The following is a 21,116-nucleotide window of genomic DNA, read 5'->3' on the forward strand; positions in this document are numbered from 1 at the left end:
TTTCTAATGCTAATATATTCAATAACAGAACAGCCTGCAGCAGGTCACCACATTTAGGCAACACCTGGCTTTTCTGCTTATGGGTTCACTGCCATTTTTTACCAACATGTACATTTTTATTGCACATATACATACTCATCAAAACACTTGATCAAAAATATAAAAGAAAAGGTAAAAAGAAAAACAAACAAAAAAAAAAGTCCAACAAATTTTTGTTTTTTTTACACATGATGATATTGCCCATAATTTACTGTAAAATCATGGAATTATTGCTGCTTACACCAATACTTCAGTGTTTCACTATGGGAAAAAAATGTACCAGCAACCATTTCTAAGAAGTCCACATGATCCATTTTTTGCCACAGTCGCCAGATGGTTTATAGCTTTATTTTCCTATAGAAAAACACTGTGGCCTGACGCAAGTAATTTCACGATTTTATAGTGACTCAGTAATCTTCTACTACCATCAGTGCAGCATATTCCTTGTAAGGAACAATATTCTTGTCTGGGTCCACAGAAGCAGAGATCATCTCTTCCATTTCCTCTTGTGTGAATGGTTCTCCTGTGAAAGTCAATGTTGCAGATTTACTAGTAGTGTCTAAGTTTTAGGCCCCATGCACGCAACTGTAATTTTATCTGCAATTGTGGATATAAGTCCGGACTCATACATAGCTATGGGCCCATATCCACATCTGCAATTTTTGCAGAAGTGTGTCTAGGTGTATAAGGGGTCCACAAATTATGAAGCATGTTCTATATTTGTCCGCATTTGCATCTCTAACTAGTGTGGGGAATCATACAGGATCCAAGAGTGTGAAGGACTTTACTAATGGAATGCAAACATGTATATGCATGGATTGCAGGATAGTATTTGTGAGCCATAAATTCACTATGGTTGTGTGCATCACACCTTAGACAGCATTAACCTGCGTCAGATTTATCAAAGTGTCTAATGCTTTTTGATAAATTTGGCATATTGTTAGACTATCTAGTTTAACATTACAAAACTTATCAGATGGTTTATTTTCAATCAAACAATGAACCAATGTTTGGTGCACTGTGCCATACCTTAAAGGGGCTCTATCATTGGGAAAAGATTAATCAAAAAATGTTGTCGCACACACAGGTTTTGTTGCCAAAAAGGGAAATAAATTTATTTACAACACCGTGTACATCATTTGTTGTGCCTTTGGACATAGGGGTCGCAGTAATATGAAAAAGACTAATAGATCACAATAGTTGACGTTTCGGTCGTGTAGACCTTCATCTGAACTGATCTATAGTGTGAATACGAGGCATGTAGGATGCGTCCCAGGCATGCCTTGTATTCACACTATAGATCAGTTCAGATGAAGGTCTACACGACCGAAACGTCAACTATTGTGATCTATTAGTCTTTTTCATATTACTGCGACCCCTATGTCCAAAGGCACAACAAATGATGTACACGGTGTTGTAAATAAATTTATTTCCCTTTTTGGCAACAAAACCTGTGTGTGCGACAACATTTTTTGATTAATCTGATTGTGGGGTCGAAGGACCCTTTGACGTCTGCACCACACTTTCTAAATTTGTGAGTGTGCGGCACCATTGCCTTTTTTTCTATCATTGGGAAAAGACATACATGTATAGCCTTTAGAAAGACTATTCCACACCTACCTTTTGTATGTAAATTGCCTCAGTGGTTTTTGAATGAGCCCATTTTTATTCATATGCTAATTAGCTTCCAGCCAGCACAGGAAGTTCCCAGCAGCACTCGTCTCTTCTATTCTTTCCTATCTGTGTGTGCAAACAGGAAGTCATCATCAGCAGCAGCCAGTGCTGAATACATACATAGGAAAGAATAGGCAGAGGGTGCACAATGAGACTACCAGGGTGCACCAAGAGGCTAATTAGCATATGAAAAAAACGGGCTTATTCAAAAGCCACTGAGGCAATTTACATACAAAAGGTAGGTGCGGAATAACCTTTCTAAAAGCTATGCAAGGATGTGATTAGTTAAAAATGACTTTTCCCAATGATAGTGCCCCTTTAAAGGGAATCTATCACCTCGCCCAATTATATATTCAACTGCTGCCACCTTGTTACAGAGCACATAACAGTGCTAAACATCAGACCTTTACTATGTATGTCAGTAGATTGTAGATTTGGAGAACTTGAAGTCTCAGTTGGTACAAAGAGGTGGACCTTTCGCATTACTTTTGCAACTCAGACCCCTACCACCTTATGTCTCCACCACATTGAGTAGTGGGAGTTGACCCTACCACTGTTATGACATCACTTATACTACTGGACCTGAACATCCCGCCTCCATTACACCAAGTGCTTCATTTGCATAAGTATTCATACAAGAGTATGCTATCACTGTAACGTGCCTTCGAATGTGGTGACAACAGTTGAACATACTTGGGGAGGGGGTAGACGCCCTTAAAACCCTTTCTCTTTTCAGATAAGCCATGCCCCCTTTTCCTATTTATATAAGTCTCTGTGAACCACTTGATAAATGTGATGTATGTTAGACAGTTTTTGTGTGCAAATTACACCAGAAATCCAGAAGTGGTGCAATTTGCTTAGTAAATCTCCCCTAATATGTTCATTAGTTAATATAGAAGCATGCATTACCTTCTTCTGTCATGTATTTGAGGAGTTCATCTTTAGTTAAGAATCCCTTTTTCTTTTCATCTAAAACCTAGAGAACAAATCAAAAAGTGATATCCAGCCATTGCAAAAACTTCCTATTGTTCTATAAAAGTCTGCAGTTCTCATAGCATGCTGGGAGTTGTAGTTTTACAACACCTGGAAAGCTACACATTTGAGATTACCAGTATAAACAGACCTCAAATGCTCGCAGGAGGACGTCTTCAGGTATTGGCCGGTACCTACAATAAATTAAGACAGCAAAGTAAAATAACTATCTGTGTAACACGTGTATGCAGACTATCTTCTCTCTATTTTGAGTTGTATAAAGACTTTTTTAACTATTGTTTCATGGATACATATTTTTCTGTTAGGGTGCGTTCACACGATGTAACGTGGAGCCCAATCTGGCACGTCTACGTGTTTCAGAAGCCGCAAAATCACGGGCGCAAAATAATGCGGCGTATACGCTCGTAACTCCCATTGAAATGAATGGGATCTTTTTGAGCGCGCAATCTGCTGACACTCGTAGACGTGCCAGATTGAGCTCCACGTTACATCGTGTGAACGCACCCTTAGGGTAAGTTCTGCAGAATTATTTGGGAATATTTCTCATACATTTACCCTACATTTACCATAATACTCCTCACCCCAATCCATGATGATTCCATAGCAAAATCATACTGCAGATTCACCAGTCTTAAAGGGATGAATTCTGTGAAATTATCCCTTTAAATGATGTAAAACACATTTTTTAAATGGATTGACTAAAAAATGGAGCAGTATCTAACCATCTTAGGCCTCATTCACATCTGTGTTGGTAATCTGTTTGTGGGAGTCCGCATGGGGACCCCCCGAACGGACTACCGAAAGCATTGTCAAGCGGTGTGCAGTGAAAGCACATGGACCCCATAGACTATAATGGGTTCCGTGTGCTTTCCTCACGGCCTCCGAATGGAGCATACGGACAGAAAAGTACTTCATGATCTACTTTCCTGTCTGCATGATTCGTGCGGAAAGCACACTGACCCCATTATAGTCTATGGGGTCCATGTGATTTTACTGCACACGGCTTGAAAATGCGTTCCGTAGTCCGTTTGGGGGGTCCCCATGCGGACTCCCCCGAAAGGATTACCGACGCAGATGTGAACGAGGCCTTAGTGGTTAGTCTTTTGTCTTGAACGGTTGTCAAAAGCATACAACCATGACTGTAGGAACTTTCTATGGCCTCCATTGTTGGCAGTTTCTATTGAAGTCACGTGTGTGCGCAGTAGCGCTCCCTCCAGCGTGCTACTGCGCATGCTCCAGTGCCAGCTCGCAATGTTCTCTATGGGAAAATGATGCTGGTGCGTCAATAGAAACCGCCGAGGATGGAGGTGGTGAATAAGCAGGAGGAGGAGGGCTTGGAGGCAGTAGTGGGCGTCCAGAAGGTATGACGCAAGGGGGTGCACAGAACGCCCACCGTGCACAATGGAGCTGATTTGCATATCGACTTCCATGGTAATTAACAAAAACGGGGGGGGGGGGGGATATTTCTACAAATGATTAGCAGCACCTAAATAGCCTTTTTAAAGGCTATTCAGGCATATCTTTAGCTAAAAACACAAAAATCTAGTGATAGAGCCCCTTTAAGGCTAAGGCCCCCCGTAGCAGACCACAGCAGAAAGGTGCTGCGGGAAAAAACACTGCAGCAACGCATTGCGTTTTTTCTCGCAGCGCTTTCAACAAAAAGTCCACAGAGGAAACCTCTGCTTCATTATACCTATAGGCCTTAGGCCGGGGCTCTATTTGACGTAATTGTTGTGTTTTGGAAAACGAAACCATCCACACATTGCAGAAAACTACACGCAGCGGCAGCGGACATGCTGTGATTTCCAAAACCTTTGTGGTTTTGGAAATCACAGCATGTCAGTTATACCTATAGAAATGCCGGTGGTTTTCCGCAGCGTTTTTTCCCGCATCGCTTTTTCAGTTTTTTGGGGCCTTAGTCTAAAAGTGTTTTTCAGAGAAAATTGTTTAAAAAAAGAAAAAAGAAAATAAAAAAAGAAGGAACTTAAGAGATATTCACCTTTCACCGATTCCCTCTTCTCCCACCCACTTTCAGACCCCTTCATTTTTTTTAACCACTATGACTGATTTGTATGCATTATCTGCACAGAAAACTCCTTTAAGACTGAGTCACATATGGCAGAAAACCCCTCTTTTTCATGAAAATTTTGCTGCAGTTTTTTAGCCAAATCCAAAAGTAGCTTCAAAGGAATGGAAGACACGAAGGAAACACTTATAGTTCGCTCTTCTGCTAAATCCAGTCCAGGCTTTGGCTCAAACAAAATACAGCAAAATCTGGAATTAAAAAAATGCAACTTTTCTCCAACTTGTAGCTTCAGCCTAGCTCTGACTATGGAGGAGACCTAGTGATCTGTATAGTAGAAGCAAAAAAGAAATAACAGAACAGAGCTCCGTTTTTCTGGTCTGTCGGACTGGATTGACTATAATGGGGTCCATCGGATGTCCATTGTTTTTAAACTGAAAACAGCGGACCATAAAGCCGTTCATACAGGACTTTATCGCCCACTGATTCAGGTGGACATTAGGAGTCTGATGCGAATGTGAATGTAGATTTACATAAGATTTATCAGACCTTCTTTCCAGTAACACTTTGGTCATCATCGGTAAGAACTTCTCAAAGCGAATGTATCCTGTAGGCTCTTCTTCCTCTACCTTACAGAAAAATAAGAAAGAAAGATTAAAAAAAAGATAATGACTGAATATTATGACAATGAACTTCAGTACATGGGAAAATATTCCATATCAAAATTCTATAACCAACTAGAAATGAAATTTAGTAGGGTAGTTTAACCACTAATATTGCTCAACTATTGATAGGAAAGGTAATAAATGTCAGATTGGTGGGGGTGGGGGGTTATTACTGAGACTTCCACCAATCTCCAGATAGCAGACTAAGGAAACTGGTATCAAATATCAGTAAGATTAATATATCAGAAATGTATTATTTTTTGTGCTATTCAAAAATTATTTCCTCATTGTCGCATTATACAACCAGCAGGTGGTGCTAAAGGACCAGTATATTATCCATCAAGTTCATTCCAGGCAGCTACAATACCTCCTTGAGTCGACCACCCAAATTTGCACAGAAAAATTGTCTTTCATAAAAGTGGTCCTCTCAAAGAAAAAAGTATACAGAAATTAAAGAGTTAAATGGAGTCAGCAAGCATGTACAGTCCCCCAACTCGCCCCAAAATGATGAAAGAGCCCAAAGTCAAGTCAGGCTTACATTAGGTTCACAGTAGCGATCAGGTCTCCGTCGGTCGGTTCACATGAGGACCCAAAAGACGCAGAGCCTGTCCACGTAAAGTGATTACCAGCGGACACCACAGACTTTTGAAGGACTTTTCTCTCCATCAATTTTAGGTGGAATATGTGTTAGGAGTATTTGGTTCATTACTTTCTATTTTTCTTACCTGGGGAGTTTTTGGCTGCGCAGTGTCTGGGGTGGCATCCTGGCGCTGCGGGGTTGTCCTGTCGTGGGTATTGGTGCACACCTTCTGACTTACACGTGCGCACTGATTTATCTCCTGGTTGATTAGTCTGTCCTCCCATTTGCACCTGGGAGGAGTGGTCTCTACTCTGTATTTAAACCCATGCCTCCCATGGTTCTGTGCTGAGTGTCGCTTTTACAGAGCTAGGCCTTAGCAGGAGGAGTAGGTGGTTATCTTGGATAGAGGAAGTTCCGTGGTTGGTTTTTGGGAGGTTTGGGTGAACGAGTTGGTTTGTGTGTTTTCCCTTCTGTGTTCACCAATCCTCCCTCTGTGTATAATTGACTGTGTGAGTGAATTGCCTTATCCTTTGATTTCTACTCAGTTTCCCTGTGTTTGTTTCCTAGTGTAAGGTACCTTCCCATATTGGTTTGGGGGAATCCTTTCCCACATTTTTTCTGTGTGCTGCTTGTGTTGTTAGTCAGTGCACACCCTTGTCAGTCCCTGTCAGTAGCAGCTTCACTTGTTCGTTAGGGGTGACCCCCTTTAGTCTCCAGTCCCTAGAGATCTTATAGGGCATTCCTTCTCCCACTTCCCTCTAGGCCTACGGTATCAGTGAGAGAGGAACTGTCGGGGTCAGGCTTAGCCTGAGTACAGCCGACCCACACCCGTGAGGCAGGGACCGGGATAGCTAGTGGGAGTAGTGCAGGGCGAGATTCCCTACTGCTACTCCTTAGCCCCGTTGCAGCTACCTGGACTGACATAACAATATGTGGCGGAGTCTCCTATGGAGACTGCAACACAGATGTGCACCTTGCCTTAGACTGGAACTAAAAATTTAGCCATGGTACGGTACACTAGTTACTACAACCCACACACATTCCTAGTTTAAGTTAGCCCCATCATTCTTGGTCCTCAGCATGGTTACCCTTCATTCCTAGCTACAAGTATGGCATGGCTCACCTCTTACTCTTGGTCCCAAGCATGGGATCCCTTTAAATAGTGGTTCTCAGCAAAGTTCCCCTCTCTTTCCTAGTCCCTGGCATAAAATCCCTTTAAATATTCAGCATAGTTCCTCTCCTTTTATTCTTAGATCCCATCATGACTCTCCTTTCAAATTCCCCCCACAATGCAGTGGCAGATTTCATTGACTATGACGTGGGCTCTCCAGGTATGTGCTGTGTCGTGTGTGTGTATGTGCTTATAAATATATGTGTGTGTGTGTGTGTGTGTGTGTGTGTGTGTCTATACAAACACACACTTGTTATATATACAGTGGCATGCAAAAGGTTTGGACACCCCTGGTCAAAATGACTTATTGGGTACAGTTAAACAAGTTGAAGATGAAATGATCTTTAAAAGGCATAAAGTTAAAGATTAAACACACTTGTCTATCATTTTAGGCAATATCAGTGTATTATTATTATGTTTGAGTACAATTTTACAGTGCAAAAGGGAAAGGAGTATGTTACAAAAATTTGGGAACCATTGTAGATTTGTGTGCTCAGGTAATTTTGACAAAGGTCTCAGACCTTACTTAGCCAGTTAGGGTTATGCAGTGGCGGATCCAGGCTTTGCGGGTCCCTGGGCAATTGACTTTGGCGGGGCCCTACTTATCGGGGGGTCCCCCCCCCCAGGATTTTTTAAAAACATTAGCCAAAAAAATGCATTTTTGAGGCGTTTTTTTAACTAGTTAGCTGTGCTTGCACACCTTATAAAACTGACCTTATTTGTGTACTATTAGCTGCATTGGGAGCGTGCACGCAAGGCCAGTGGCATAGAAGCACCACCAAGCCTCGTGCTTGTAACCCATACCTCCCTTTTGAAGATAAGAGCGCGCCGCAGCAAACTTGGCTCCGCCCACTTTTATGTTGGCTCCGCCCATTCTCATTCATTTTTCATGTGATTCCACACAGTATAATCCTCCTACAGTCACCCGTAAATTATATGTCCCCCCTCCATCTCTCCCCCAGTTTCATATACACCCTTCATCTGCCCCTAGTTTCATGTTCCCCCCTCCATCTCTGTCCCCAGTTTCATGTTCCCCCCTCCATCTCTGTCCCCAGTTTCATGTCCCCCCCGTTTCTGCCCAGTTTCATGCCATTCACTCCCCTTCATCTGCCCCAGTGTCATGCTGTTCTCCCCCCCTTCATCTGCCCCAGTGTCATGCCATTCTCCCTCCCCCTCATTTGCCCCAGTGTCATCCTGTTCTCTCTCCCTTCATCTGCCCCAGTGTCATCCTGTTCTCTCTCCCTTCATCTGCCCCAGTGTCATGCTGTTCTCTCTCCCTTCATCTGCCCCAGTGTCATGCTGTTCTCTCTCCCTTCATCTGCGCCAGTGTCATGCTGTTCTCTCTCCCTTCATCTGCCCCAGTGTCATGCTGTTCTCTCCCCCTTCATCTGCCCCAGTGTCATGCCGTTCTCCCCCCTCCCCCTTCATCTGCCCCCAGTTTCATGGGCCCCCTATATTATGTTCCATTTTAATGTTTAACACAAAAAAAACCACACTCTCCTTCCCTCGCTCCCCCGCTGCTCTCTCCGCAGTCTCACTCATACACATATTGTAGGCGCGATGTGACGTCATCACATCGCGGCTACAAATGCCGGAGCGCAGCATTAAAGCAGGAGCTGAACTTTGACAGCTCCTGCTTTAAACGCCTATGTATTCAGCTCATCGCCGATGAGTTAAAATCGGGACATACCTCCCGCCAACCAGGACCATTTTGTTAGGTCCGGGCCGCGCCGCGAGGCCCCGCTGGGCGGGGGCCCCAGGTGGTTGCCCGGTTCTGGATCCGCCCCTGTGTAATATCACCCATTTATGAGGACATGACTGGTCTAGGTATAGGACACATATAGGACCTGCTCCATAATTTGCAGCTCTTCAATGTGGCCCTAACACAAAGCCGCAAAAACAATGGCCATGTGTACTGGGCCCATTGAAATATAATAGTACAAACTTTTATCCACAATTGAGGATGACGCTAGGTTCACACCTGCGTTCGGGTCTCCGTTCTGTGGTTTCCGTCTTCTGCAAGCAAGAAGACGGAAACCACAGACCGGGTCCGGCCGTGAGCGTTTTATACTCTCCGCCGCGAAACCGTTTTTTTAATCCGGACACAGAGTACTGCATATCCGACTCTGTGTCCGGATTAAAAAAAACGGTTTTGCGGCGGAGAGCATAAAACGCTCACCGCCGCTCACGGCCGGACAGCTTTCTCACCCATTCAAATGAAAGAGTCTTGCAGGTTTCCGTCTCCTGCCTCTGTTTTATGCAGGAAACGGAAACCTGCAGAATGGAGACCGGGCACAGATGTGAACGAGCCCTAAAAAGTACAGTCATGTGCATTACAGCTTAGATACTCCATAGGCCTCATATTAATAGCAATTAACCCCATCATGTCCTTCACATTAACCCCCTGTGTGCCTCACATAAGAGTTACTGATATGTGAGAGACATGGAGGTAATAATGAAGTATCTTCATTACTATTACCCCCATATGTCTCACATATCAGTAACCCTTATGGTGAAGTACACAGGGGGTTAATGTGAAGGACATGATGGGGTTAGTTGCTATTAATATGAGGCACATGGAGTTACCTAAACTAAATGAATAACTCCAAATGCCTGACATTACTAGGTATAGTAAGTGTAACCCCCTCCCCCCTCCAGCCTGTACCTGTGTGTTCCTCCTTTACTTTCAGTTTGCTGAAGCTTCCTCTTCTCCCTCTCACGTGTGCAGGACGGCAGGGAACTTCTGTAGAGCGATAAGCTCCGCCTCCTGGGCTCTCCTCACCCTCTCATTGGTTGACAGAGGGCAGCCAGAGAAGGGGGGGGGGGGGTGAAGAGGAGCGTCCTGACAGCGCTGAGTGGAGCTTCCTGGATCAATAGCTGCAGCTCCCTGCGCTGGCTGCTCTCTGTTAGCCGCTGCTGCAGTGCTGGGGCCCTCGGCAATTGCCCTGCCGACCGACCCAACCTGCATTTTGTTAGGTTTATAAATCCCCAGCCTCCCCTAATTTTGTACCAAAATACAGCAGCCATGGGGTCTCCTAAGCCTAGCACTCTGAAAATGAAAATGGTGGAAGCCCAGAAATCAGGAGAAGGCTATAAGAAGATAGCCAAGTGTTTTCAGGTTGCCCTTTCCTCAGTTCCAAATATAATTAAGAAATGACAGTCACCAAGAACATTGGAGGTCAAGATAAGATCTGAAAGACTAAGAAAAATTTCAGAGACAGCTGCTCATAGGATTGCCAGAGTGGCGAGTCAGAAACCCTGCTTGACTGCAAAAGACCTTCAGGAAGATTTAGCAGACTGTGGAGTTGTATTACATTGATCTACTGTTCAATGATACTTGCACAAACATGACGTTTATGGAACAGTCATCAGAAGAAAACCTCTCCTGTGTCCTCACCATATAATTCAACGTCAGAAGTTTGCAAAAGAACATCTAAACAAGCCTGATGCATTTTGGAAACAAGTCCCGTGGACCGATGAGGTTAAACTAAAACTCTCTGGCCACAATGATCAAAGGTATGTTTGGAGAAAAAAGGGCACAGAATTTCACGAAAAGAACATCTCTGCAACCATTAAGCATGGGGCTGGATCAATCATGCTTTGGGGTTGTGTTGCAGTCAAGGGCACGGAGAACCAAGGAGAGAATGGAATCAACGAAACTCCAGCAAATTCTTGAAACAAACATAACAACATGGTTTCTATAAATGGATCCTAAACACAGGTCAAAATCCAACATAGACTACCTAAAAAGGGGCAAGCTGAGGGTTTTACCATGGCCCTCACAATCCCCTGATCTGAACACCTTTGAAAATCTGTGGCTAGACCTCAAAAGAGCAGTGCGTGGAAGACGACCGAGGGAATCTCCCTTCAAATCAGGCATTACAATCTGATGATTTCATACGTCAAAGCTTTCATAGGACTCAAAGATCGTATTTATGTTAATTATTTCCAGAGTTATCACCTCTTATAAATATATAGTCAGGATTAGGAGCAACTTCAAGTAAATATGCCAATCCCTACTTGTGTTACATATTCTGCAGAATGGGGTTTATTACAGTACAGTGCATGTAAATGGGATTCAGAAAATGCCACCTTCATGCAGTGGAAATTTTGCACGGAAGAAAAACAAGCATTCAGCAGATTTCAGAACTGCAGCATGTTCATCTTAGTTGCAGATTCGATTTCTTCACTATATGGGTGAAATCTACAGCAACTTCTATCTGCCAATGAGGAACAGCCAAGCAAACAAATTCAATATTTCTTGTGTTGTGCAGCTTAGTGGATGTTCCTGACACATGCATCAGAATCTGGCTACATGATGTTGGTTTTTGTGCGATATTTTGGATATTCCTGTGAATCCTAATTTCTTAGTTCTTAGTGCTAGGACTCCTCATTGTACCTGTACCTGATCTCTCCTATTGACTGATAGTTTTGCCACCTTCTCAAGACATATTTTTAGCACTGAGACCTTTGACAAGAATGAAAATGTCATGTTTTATTTCTGCAATGGAAAAAAAACACTTGGCAGAGGATTTGTCAGATTCACGATGAGGCACAAGCGAATCCTCCGCCATCCATGCACCTCTGCAGAAACAGGCTCTTACCCGACGTAGATTTCTGTCAACATTTATGTCACAAAAGTGGCTCTGCCCACACCCTGCCCTACCACCTTTTAGAAAATTGGGTGTCTCTTAAAAGGGCCACTGGTTCTGTTAGAGAATAGAGAGGAATTCATAAGTCTGCAGGTGGCAGTACCTGGATGACATAGTGGTATACATCTCAGATTGGTGCATAGGTGACAGCGCCCCCCTGGGGTATAAGGCCATTTTTAAACAGTTCATCCAGTTTTACATCCACAAGCATTGCCAGTTGTAAGTGATGGGGTATGACATGGTGATAGCTCCAGGCCCAGGCTTTGTACTCTGCCAAGAACAAGATCTCCTTAGTCAAATACTCCATGACATGAACCAGGAATTAGCATTAGACTGGAGCATTAGCACTGAAATGTTTGGCATCATGTTTGGCATTATTCGATGAAGATGGCCAACTGGACACTTCAAGCCAGCTCTGGATGTTTTGTTCTTCCTGCTCATTCTACTGCATTCTCTATGAGACATGTTAACAAGGAATACAATGGCTACCACACAAGACAATAACCAAGAATGAGGGGAATGGGAAGCTATTTATACCCAGTGCCTTTTTCTGATTGGTAGAGAGCCAAGAAAGCTGACACCTCATAATGACTGCTGCCTCATGGGTGGTTCTATTTCTCTTGGTGGTTTCCTTTTCTGATTAGTGGAGAGCCAAGCTAACTGACAGCTCATAATGACAATTACTGCATGGGTGGTTCTATTTGTTTCAAGGGTGGATTGGCCATCTATGTCACTGGGAAAATTCCCAGTGAGCCAACTGGGATATGGGCCACTGGCCCTTACCCTGACTATTGATGCACCTATATCTTCAGAGTGGAGGCTGTCAGGTGGCACTGAGAGTATGTGTTAATCTCGCAAGATTCATTACGCAAGATTTGCCCAACAGTTTGTTTGATCAGAACAGCTCCTAACTGAAACTACCATTATATTCTGTGGTCTCTTCAGACCCTAGAGTATAATATGCTGAGGCCTAGAGGAAGTGGCAAACATAATAAACAGTGTTACTCAACTTTCCTGGGCTCCGACGCATGTCTTCCAGCTTCTTCTGGTCTCAGACACATCATAAATGACGTCTGAGACCTTTGATTGGGTCTCAGCGGTCATGTTCTTACACCTGTTCTGACGTCTGCTGGAAGACAGGTGCGGGAGCAAGCAGAGGTGAGTAACATTATTTATTATGTTTCATCACCTCACTGGGGCCTCCGATCATTATACTCTGGGGTCTGGTACATGGGTGGAAAACGTCCAACAATTTTGGGTCAAAGGGGCCACTATAGAGCATTATAATGGATAGAGAGGCCATTATGGGACATTTTACTATGTGGAGGGGCCACAATAGGGCATTACAGTGTGTGGAGGAGCCACTATGGTACAGGAGCTGCAGCAGTGGACACTAGAGTTCCAGGGAATTTCTTTTTCTTTTTTTTCTAAATCCTGAGGGACTCTTGATTGAGGAGTCAGTGCACTATGACTGTGATGGCGACTGCTGCTGCACCTACAGTTTCATTGCAACCCTGACCCCACTGCCTTTAACATTACTTACAGTTAGAGTTTGACATGGTAACTTACATAGGACTGCTGTCTCTCCCTCCATGTAAAGCAGTTCTGTGCAAAATTATTTTACACAGGATTGCCTTACATGGAGGAGATGCTTGTGCTGGCCCTGCCTACTTGTATTGACTCCGCCTACTTGCACTGAGCCACCTATACACTGTCTACCAATAAGTATTGGGACACCAGTGGTAGAATAGAAAAACAACATTCATTCATATTCAATAGTTGGTAGAACCCAGCACATGCTTCCTTATTGATCGACATAATACTCCTAGATGCCTGTTGTACTCCTGGTGTATGTGAGCCATCGGTTGGGTGCGGTTTCTCTAACCAGCACCCGTTGGTCTCTATCTCCCAGTTTCGGGAGTCATTTGGGACACATTCCAACAACCACCGTTCACCTTCCACTTCGTAATCAAATAGGCCACTGTCGATTTTGGGTAATTCAGTTCCCTTGCAACTGTATGTCCCTTAAGGATCGACCATTTTTGTGGTACCCAACAATTACCCTTGTCTCGAAATCGGGCAACTCTGCACTTCATGGCATCTTGCATGCGACTAATGCCAATGCTGTTTCCCTCACGATATTTAATGGCGGAAGGCGTGACACCGCAGATATCTTCATTTGCATGGGTGTCCAAATACTTATTGGTAGACAGTGTAAAATGGGGCCACTTTCACATCCCAATCCATCCCTAAAAATACCCTACCTCTGCAAGCATGTCGTGGAGTTCCCCTTCAGTTGGACAGCATCCTAAGGATCTGATGATTGTCCCAATCTCTCTGTAAAATAAAATAGTTGGAACTGTTATAATTGATATTTTTCACATACCAGTAATTACATTTTTGTACTTTTACATTATTCCATTTATTTTTAGGGTCGACTGCACATTTTTTGTCCAGTTATTACAGATTAGACAAGCGATGTACTGCCAATAATCTGAATCTTTTATTCTGCATAAAACATGCAGTCAGCTGATCAACGGGTATTTGTTTGATAATCGGACGATTAGCAGCACAATTAGGGTAATTACTGGGAATGAGTGAGATAATTGCCGATTAACTTTCCATGCAAAAGGTCCTTGAGTGTGATGTCACAACCAGCGATCGAGTTGCATGCTGAGCCATGGGTTTTCACTGACCAGCCTGAGACATTGATAGATTACTGCCTGCCCCTGGTTACCTCCTACATGGGATATTCCAGTAACATAAACTAGCACACATGAATAACTCACGCTGGTCATGTGCTGTAACTCCTTTCTCTCTGCCTCAGCCTTGAAGAAGCACCAGAAGCATGGACTGCCTGGAGCATGCACACTGAGCAACCACAGAAGGACCAGCATTGCCTGAGTCTGTGGTCTCATCCAGCTTACTCCTGACTTCATCTGGAAGGGTTTTTTTGCTACTTCAAGAGGCCCTTTGCACAGCCAACCAATGATCAGAGCCTGTATGCACACATCATTGTGGCACTGTGCATTATGTAAACCCTGAAACAGAGAAGTGGGGCTGAAATGATATCAGAACAGTGTTCTGGGAATTATTAGCCGCAATCCCATCGCGGCTAGCAGCGCGGAGAGTTCACACGGCAGAAAAGGTTTCTGCCGTGTGAACATACCTTTACATGTTTTGGTTTATTTATTCCCCCTCAAATCTATCATTATACTGATTGTATCTTCACCTTGGCCTCCAGATGTTGATAGACACCCCCAACCACCTCCCCCACCCTTGTCTGACTTATTAAAGGGGCTCTGTGTGGAGAGAAAAACTAGATAAACATCCTTATACAGAGGATGACTGGCGCTCTGGTTACTAAATTAGCCGAGGGGCTAAAAGTCTTATTCTGCTACTTCTGCTGAAGCTCCAACTCTTGGTCACATGACTGACCCCACTCTACTTTGTAAAAACAATGGGAGTAAAGCGAAGTCAGTAATGTCACAGAGAGTGGACTGGCATAAGAGGCAAATGGAGGAAACATATGGCACCCCGCTGTGCTCCGGATATAGGTAAGAGGGGAATTATCAAATCATAACTACATATATTTGCCATTCACCAGTGTGAGAAAGTTGGGTGACTTTCCCAGTGGAGTGGTACTGGATTGTATTGTTGTCACTATGTGTGTACGCTACTGCTGGCACGGTTACTGCAATTACTAGTGGTATAGCTGTTCAGAGCTATTTAATACTATTCAATACTTCAGGGATTCCTTCCAACAAAATGGACACACTCATTGTATAGACAAAAAGTGTGCAGCCTACACTCCAGTCTAAACAATTCTCCTAAACTTCCTGCTTTACATGCATTAGCATTAGTGCGGGGGAGGGGGAAAATTTCTCCTGCCATAGAGAAGAATACATACACTGTAAGAAAAGAAGAGCAAAAAAGATCAGGATTTGATGTGAGGCATCTTATAGGGAATTATTTATTGTTTTCTATTTGTTTGCATTCTTGGTTTACTGGCCCTTTATTCAATCCTGACCGAAACTGGTGACTTGAATTTTACATGGTGTAGACATGTCATATATCTGAAATTTATTAAAATCCCCATACCTGACATCCACAGTTTTGTTGCTTTCATGATCGAAAACTTCAAAGGCTTCTGTGATTCGTTTTTGGAGATCAGACACGAGAGCCTCTATAAATGATAATCACAATGACATCAGAATATCCTAAACTGCCCTGCGGTAGGGGTTCGGCATAGACATTGGCAAGATAAAATGTTATACCGCAAAAATAAATGCAATGGATACAACAATAAAAGGCAACATATTATATATTCAATCACAATGCAATGGGGAAGGTGCAGCTGGGAACTAGTAATGTAACTGGGGAAGGAATGGATGGTGGGCAGAGACTAGTTTGTAGGGATAGGAGTAGTAGGGACAAGGAAAAACATACAGATACGTACAGACGCCTCACTTACAAGATGGAGGAAGTAGAACTGATAATGTTGGAAGAGGAATATGATATAGTAGGGGTAAGTGAGATAAGCCTTAAGCCCATGCAGGATGATATCTGGGAAGAAAACGAATATGTGAAATCCTTATGGGGAGAAGCAAAGGGAGGGATAAAGAATAATAAAATACTGTCAGAGGTTTGTTACAAGTCCCCAGATATAATGGAACGAGCAGGAAATCTATTTATCTAATCTAAAATAGATGAGGCCACAAAACATAAAGTCATTATTAAGGAGGGCATCAACTATCTAGATACGGTATAATCTCAGAGGCAGAAACCTGCAGGTTCAACAAAGGTAACAGGTTATAAATGACAATTACTAGGGTTGAGCAATCGGGATCGGAAAAGATCGGATTCTAATCGGTAATCAAGTAAATTTCATGATCGGAATTCCGACTGGATCTTTTCCAGCAGGATCGAGATCGGAAGTTATCTCAAGATCGGCTCAACCCTAAAAGTGACTTTTCCCATAGAGAAGCATTGACTAGGGTTGAGGATCGGGAACGGAAAAGATCGGATTCCGATCGTCGATTGAGCAAATTTCACGATCGAGATTGGCTGGAAAATTATCGGAAATCAGATTTTAAAATTGATCTTGAAATCTCAAGATCGGCTCAACCCTAACAATTACTTATCACAACTAGTGCAGGATATTAAGCTCTGTAAAGCCGTCAACATAGGGGAGAATAGTGTAATGTGCTGTGGGATTTTGGGAACTTGGAAGCTTGGGCAAGGAAATGTCAAATGAATTAGAATGTGGATAAATGTAAAGTTAAGCACCCAGGCCATGAAAACAAGTGTTAGAATTATAGATTAAATAATAAAACACTGGGTAAAACTATCACCGAAGAAGACTTGGGAGTTATTGCTTGAAAGTAAACTGAATTTCAGCATCCAGTGCCAGGCATAAGCTGCCAGGGCAAATAAAATCATGGGATATATCAAGAGAGGAACAAGATGCTTGTGACAAGGAAGTTTTGAAAAACAGGACTGAACATCATTGGTGAGATTGATCGTGTCTTGCCAGTTTTCGGAATGAAAGAAACGCATTTTTTTGTTCAAATTTGGTATATTTGTGAAAGTTCCTTTCACTTTGCGCTACCCTCATCACTGTCATGAGAGGGGGCATAAATGATCCCTGAAATCTACTGATCTCAGTGCAGGACCCAGTGGTGGGTACGTCTAACTTATGAGGAGGTATGTCCTTCCTCAAAATTGAACGCACACTCTACCGAATATGGAGACTGGTGTTGAAAAGGCCAGTCGTCACAAATCTGCCCCATTGTGCTTATTATGCCTGAACTAAGACATCACTGTATAGATCATGCCTGTACTGTTGCATCACTGTATTTATAATCTCTTTACTGTTTCATCACATTCAATATGCCTTGCACACCAATTTTCTGGTGTATATGACATAAAATCTCACAACTGTTTTGCAGAAATTGCAGTTTTGTGCAAAGAGGGTTCGGTGAGGGCACATATGAATTGGGCCATCAGCCCTGACAGATTTATCAGCGTTTATGCTGGATTTCCCCTGCAGGCAGCACAAAGACACATTTGTGTGCATGTAGCCTTAGGCTGAGTTGAGATGGGGGTTTTTTGGTCCGGAATTTGACGCAGAGGCTGCCTCAGATTCTGGACCAAAAGACGGGTAGGACTCCATTCTGGATTAGGCCCAAATGAATGGGCCTAGTCGGGAGGGAGTGTCTTCAGACAGACATCCAGCCGCGGCATCTGCCTGAAGAAAGGGCATGTCACTTCTTTTTTTCTGGGAGCGGCAACAATCCGCTTGCAGAAAAAGGAACCCATTGATTTCAATGAGAGATGGTTTTTTGGTCAGGATTTTGAGGTGGAATCCGCCTCAAAATCCTGACCAAAAAACCCTGTCTGAAGTCAGCCCTTAGAATTTGGTCAGTATTTTGCATCAGTATTTGTAAGCCAAAACCAGGAGGAGGTACAAAACAAAGACATAGAAATCTTTTCATTATAGTTTTTCTCTGTAGGTCCCACTTCCACTCTTGGATTACAAATACTGACGTAAAATACTGATCAAATAATGACAATGGCCTAAGGCTGGATTCACACTGCTATGATTCTTTTTCATGGACGAGTGTACACCCAAGTGTAATCTGTTTTCGTTGATCCCTTATAAACATGAGTCTATATGGTCAAGCAGTAACATGTTCTATTTTTTCTTGGACCATTCACACAGACCATTAAAAAGGACCTTTTACGTCCTCATGAAAGTAGTGTTTTATATACTGCTAGAGAGTCGACAGTGTGCTGAATTCAGCGCACTGTCAGCTTTCCCTGTATGTACCCCGCTGCTGGAGATATCGGTGCAGTTAGTTTCGGCACCAACATCTCCCCACTATCAGAAGGGCGTTCCTCAGCCTAGCATCATCACTGGGCAGTAAGGAGCGTTCCCTCTGACAATACAAGGTGTTAGAGTTAAGTCCTCCATCTTTGTATTTTGTGAGCCATCTTGATACCTTTTTCATATAAAGTGTATGAGAATGTCTGTTTAAAGTTCAAAAGGCCCTTTTGGGTGGTTAAGGGATGCTGTGTGGATGAATCCTTATCTTTGTCTATCTCAAGGGTCTCATCTTTTGAAGATGCAGCTGACCATTTGTATATCTCTTATCTCTTTTACTCGATGTATACACTTAGAGTGTGTAGAGTGTATATACTTAGAGTTTATGTAGCCTATTCGTTATCTTCAAGGTTGGAATTGATTGGCACCAGCATGTAATCTTCTCTATCTTGCCATGATATGAGATGTTAGTTCACACATAAGTATTTTGAAACTTTCTGTGTTTAAGGACAAAGTCCATCCTAGTTTGGAAAGCTATAATGAGATGCAAAATACATTGGGCCTTTAGCCAATAGTCATGTGCCAGGTTCTACAATGTTATGTCATTAGAATAGTCCAACCTACTTTTGTCTGTATTGTATTTAAACTACCTCGCTGTAACAATAAATCAGAACTCACTTGATACACTATCAGTTGTGTGTGTGGCTTCTCCAGGCTAAAGGATGGGTGAGATCATCCAGGCCTGTTATTTAATTTGGAACTCTGCAACATACTCTTATTACGGGGACCGCTTGATGTCTCCAACAAAGGCTATGTTAGGTTACTGTTGGGGGGTGTTCCTTACAGCCAAGCGATGTCTATAGGCTATGAGGAACACCCTTCTGACAGTGGGGAGATGGTGGTGCCGAAACTAACGGCACCAATGTCTCCACCCGTGGGGCACATACGAGGAAAGCAACAGTTCACTGAATTCAGAGCACTGTTGGCTTTCTAGCGGTATATAAAACCACCCATTAATACAATGGCCAGCACGTGGCCATGAAATCCTGTCATGTGAATGAGCCTTATAACAAACCATATTATGCCCTAAATCCTGTCTCAGGTCTCACTACCTGAACTAGCACTATCACATGTCTATGATGCTGTAGATTTGGTCATCAGACCTGCAATTGGGATGCGATTTACTGCTTTAATATTGTCTGTACAATATGGCAAATTGTAACTATGTGAATCCAACCTGAACGTTTTGGACCCAGAGATGCAATGTCCTATATGATGTCACTCTACTGGCTTCTAGATGACTATCCACCAGTGACATGATATGTGAGCGCTGTATTATGGCTCTGTACGGTATTTCTGCTGAAGGGCGTCACTGACTACACACGTAATACTTCATTTCCCCAAACCCTCCCCCAGTGATGGGTGAAGAACAAAACAAACCTAAAAAAAAAAAAATGAGGCGGAAAAATAGGTAAAGAAAATTGGGACAGATTTATTAAAATCATCTAAAACCCATACTGCCTTAGTTGCCCATTGCTATAACAACTGAGACAGTTTTGCGATGGCCTCTGTCGCAGTGTCTGTCTGAAACAAAGTCCTGCGCAGAGCAGATTCTCCTCCACAAGTTTCAGTTTTCAAACCACAGACCATATTATATTGAATCGTGTGTTCCGATATTTTAGCGGCCCGCCTCTGATGGCCCCGAATATCGGATTGGCGTTACTATTGTGAACGCAGCGTCATGTATCTGCGCCATTACACGTTTTCTGCAGCATTGTTCATCACATTTTTTCTTCCTCTATGAATTCTATATGGAAAGTTCTCGCCATTACACTGACAGAAGTGACATCTCTGACCATGCAGCTTATTCCTGCAATGTGTGGATGACATTGACCACAATCCCACTTCTCTTCACTTTGCCTGTCAGTTGCTTATTTCAGCAGCAGCCACGAGCACTGAGTATCTGCTGCAATAGCTATGGAGGCCGCCTGCTGTGTTTATACACTGCCTACAATACACTTCCATGCAAACAAGCTTCAGTATACCCAGGCCAGGTGAGCGCTTATGGAGCATATCACCATGAATGTAATAAATACATTAGCTGGCTGTAATGTGATGTATCCCCCGGCTCACGGCCGTCGCCCCGCGATCGTATATCCGCGCCCGCTTACCTGCTGCATCCTTGTCTTCCGCCATGTCTGTTGTGCTTACTTTCCATGGCGACGCGTTCAGACGCTGATCCTGCCGCCGCCGCCGCCGCCATTTTTGAAACAGGAGCCCTGGATCGTACACGGAGACATTGCAGGCACAACATGAAGACCGGGCAGACAGCAGCACAGGCGGCAAAGACGCTTAACCCCTCATGATCATATAACAGTGCTAATCTTAGGGCTTAGCACTCTGTGCTACTAAAAAAAAAAAAATTAGGCTGAGGCCACACTTTGCAGAAATGCAGCTTTTTGTTGCAAATTTTGCTAGTTTTTTTTTTTTTGT

General features: G+C 43.3%; 1 protein-coding gene across 1 annotated transcript; it reads right to left on the reverse strand.

Moving 5' to 3' along the window:
• Positions 1–226: 226 nt before the first annotated feature.
• Positions 227–20,864, reverse strand: DRC8 (dynein regulatory complex subunit 8). Its single transcript, XM_075267729.1, has 7 exons — positions 20,795–20,864; positions 15,899–15,983; positions 14,062–14,134; positions 5,279–5,358; positions 2,837–2,879; positions 2,623–2,689; positions 227–562 (listed from the first exon to the last, which is right to left on the reverse strand). The coding sequence occupies exons 1-7, from the start codon at positions 20,817–20,819 to the stop codon at positions 447–449; spliced, it is 489 nt and encodes a 162-aa protein (XP_075123830.1). The 5' UTR covers positions 20,820–20,864; the 3' UTR covers positions 227–446.
• Positions 20,865–21,116: the final 252 nt, after the last annotated feature.

Source organism: Leptodactylus fuscus, chromosome 3 (genome assembly GCF_031893055.1).
Source record: "Leptodactylus fuscus isolate aLepFus1 chromosome 3, aLepFus1.hap2, whole genome shotgun sequence".
NCBI classification, from domain to species: domain Eukaryota; kingdom Metazoa; phylum Chordata; class Amphibia; order Anura; family Leptodactylidae; genus Leptodactylus; species Leptodactylus fuscus.